This window comes from Dipodomys ordii, unplaced genomic scaffold (genome assembly GCF_000151885.1).
Source record: "Dipodomys ordii isolate 6190 unplaced genomic scaffold, Dord_2.0 Scaffold22, whole genome shotgun sequence".
In the NCBI taxonomy this organism is placed as follows: Eukaryota; Metazoa; Chordata; class Mammalia; order Rodentia; family Heteromyidae; genus Dipodomys; species Dipodomys ordii.
Window position 1 is genome coordinate 1,332,634 of NW_012267238.1, and position 3,059 is coordinate 1,335,692.

General features: G+C 40.3%; 1 protein-coding gene across 1 annotated transcript in view; it reads right to left on the reverse strand.

Moving 5' to 3' along the window:
• LOC105984014 (olfactory receptor 52B4) overlaps positions 1-2,752 on the reverse strand; it is a 13,610-nt gene extending 10,858 nt beyond the window's left edge. Inside the window, exon 1 of the mRNA XM_013014058.1 lies at positions 1,754-2,752. Within this exon, the coding sequence (XP_012869512.1) occupies positions 1,808-2,752 (945 nt within the window). The 3' untranslated portion in view covers positions 1,754-1,807. The remainder of the gene's footprint in view (positions 1-1,753) is intronic.
• Positions 2,753-3,059: the final 307 nt, after the last annotated feature.

Sequence of the window (3,059 nt, forward strand, 5' to 3'; positions counted from 1 at the left end):
GAGGAGGAGGAGGAGGAGGAAGAAAAATAAGGCCACAGACAAAAATCAAAACTTTAAATCCTTAGAAGGACGATAGCCCTTACACCAGTGTAGTGTGGCTAGGACACTGTGACTAGAACATTAAGCTGTTTTGATTCCCATTTCAATGCTAGCATCCTAAAATATAGAATAATTGAAAGAACTGGATAATGGGATGGACCTGGATCAGATGATAGTGGTGCTTTTACAATATTATGAAAGACTTAAAAAATCACTGTCACATACTTTAAAATGATGGATTCCACAGTGTGTTATGTCCTGATATCATTGTTAAAATGAGATGGTAAAACAGATACCCAATATGAGGGGGGGCTGGAAATGTAAGGAGAAAGCCAAAACAGCACATGAAAGGAAGACAATGAGGAGAAACCCAAACAATTTGAAGAAAAGAATTATCTTTGATAAATTAAAGGCTTCTAGAAGAAGAAATACATTCAAAGGAAAAAGTTTAGTTATCACGCCACAATTACACTGAATAAGGGGAAGATGGATTCTGACTGTTCATTTTGCAATGTGAAGATGAATAGATCTTTAGTGAAAACCATGCCCTACTTTAGAAAATGAAACCAGGTAACTTGAGAGAATGGATGGGGCTGAGATAGAAGTGGGGAGACTGATGAAGGGGTGACATTGATCAAGATGCATTGTACCCATGACCTGACATGTTGAACTGAAACCCCTTTGTACAGTTACTTTCCTGGCAATTGCAGAACTATCCTTTCTCAGTGTGTTTTATGCATTGACCCATCTGATCAAGCATAAAACATTCTTCTCTTTGTCCTCCACATTTGAAGGTTTCATTCTTTACAGTTCATTCCTATCCTGTCATGGTACTCTTTCTCCAGTATAATAGCAAAACAAAAAATTAGGAATAATTCTTGAATCCATCTTTACTTACTGTCACTTCATTTATACTCTTCATCTTATAGTAAAGCATCATGTATGTCTTTTACTTTTGTAGATTTGAGTTTCTGGTCATCTCCTGTTGATTCCACTCCATTTGTTTTTTGTTATTGGGGTTTGAACTCAGGGCCTCATGCTTACTAGGTAGGTGCTCTATTACTGAGCTAGGATTCCAGCCCTTCTTGCTTTTGTTATTTTTTGAATGGGGTCTCAATTTTTGGCTGAGCTGGATTGAGATTTATACTTTCTCTCAAGTGGCTATGGATTCCAGGCATGAACCACCTTGCTTGGCTTCACTTGGTTTTTACCCACACATCTCAATGAACCTGTACTTGGCAGAGTCATAATAATATAATATTTGTTTTCTTTTTGAAGTTAACTATTTGTTTATTCCAACTAGAATATAATATATAGAAGCTGAGCAGAAAACAGTGACCTACAAATTGAAGGTACATAAAATATATGGTATCTCTTGAACTATATAAACAGGTCAACTGTTTTCTATTACCATCATTATTATCTTTAGGTAGTTGTACAAAGGGGTTTCAGTTCAACATGCCAGGTCATGAGTGCAATCATGGCATGGCTTCCTGTCATCCAATTATTTACTTCAAGGTTACAGAGGCAGCAAAGATTTATGGGCAGAATAAAAGGAAACTAAAACCCCAAAGATACTGATATTTGGTGTCTGATTAGAGGCGTTGGAATCAATATGCTCTAAAAGCTCATTGATGAAACTACTTGGGACACAACATTGAGAGTAAATCGACTGATAGCTTACCTGCTGCCTTATGCTGATATTTAAGCTTACCTCAGACACGGAGAAAATGGCTCAGACAAAAAGAATGCCAGCGCCCAACAGCACTCACTTCGCCTTTAGAAACAACATATGAGCCACCTGGTCCCGGATCTGTTTGGTCTTGACCCCATAAATGATGGGATTGAGCATAGGTGGAAACAGAATGCAGACATCAGCCAAGAGGACGTGAACATGGGGTGTGATGTGGCGTCCAAATCTCTGAGTAAGGGTGGTGAAAATGCCAGGCCCGTAAAAAAGGATGATGACGCAGACGTGAGAGCCACAAGTATTAAGAGCTTTGTGGCGGGCATCTTGGGATGGCATGCGGAAGACAGTACGGAGAATAAGCACATAGGAGATAAAAACTAGCACAATATCTAAGACCACTGTTGACATGAGGACAAAGAACCCATACCAGATGTTTATGCGGATGTCATCACAGGAAGCATGAGCCAGGACGATGTGCTTACAACCCGTGTTTGGGAGGGTAGTACTTTTGCAGAATGTCAGTCTCCTCGCTAAAAATATTATAGGGAAAATGGTACCGTAACTCCTCAGAAAGATCGTCACACCAACTTTTCCAATGAAGGAGTTTGTAAGAATAGTGGTGTACCTCAGCGGGTAGCATATAGCAATGTAGCGGTCAAATGCCATCACCAACAAGATCCCTGACTCAGAGACAAAAGTGGAATGGAGGAAGAAGAGCTGAGTGATGCAGAGATCCAGAGAGATCTCCCCAGCACGGAACCAGAAGATGGCCAAAGCTTGTGGCACTGTGGTTGTGGAGAGCACAATGTCTGCTCCCGCCAGCATGCAGAGGAAGAGGTACATGGGTCCATGGAGACTTCGCTTGGTGAGGATAGTAAAGATGAGTAAGCCATTCCCAAACAGAGCAGTGACATAGGAAATGAAGAAGGGGATGGAAATCCAGATGTGCTGGTCCTCTAAGCCAGGGATGCCTAGCAACCGGAAGACTGGGTGGCTAATTCCAGTGCGATTTAAAGTAGTCATGTGTGAAGCTAACCACCTGGAAACCTCACCTCCTAGTCATAGAAGAAAGTCCAGATTATACGCTGAAGATTTTCATGTATGCCTTAGGGAATTTTCACATCTGTCTGAAATTACCCCAATCTAAAGATTCTACCCCATCAAGTGTGCTATATAAAGGTAAATCAAATATGGCTTGTTTTCTGAATAAAGTCTCAGTCCCCTAAATAAAATAGATATACATGCAGCTAATGAAAATAAAACTATTCACTATTAGTGACACAGAAAAATAGTTTCTTTTTCTTTTTTTTGGTCAGTCGTGGGCCTGGGC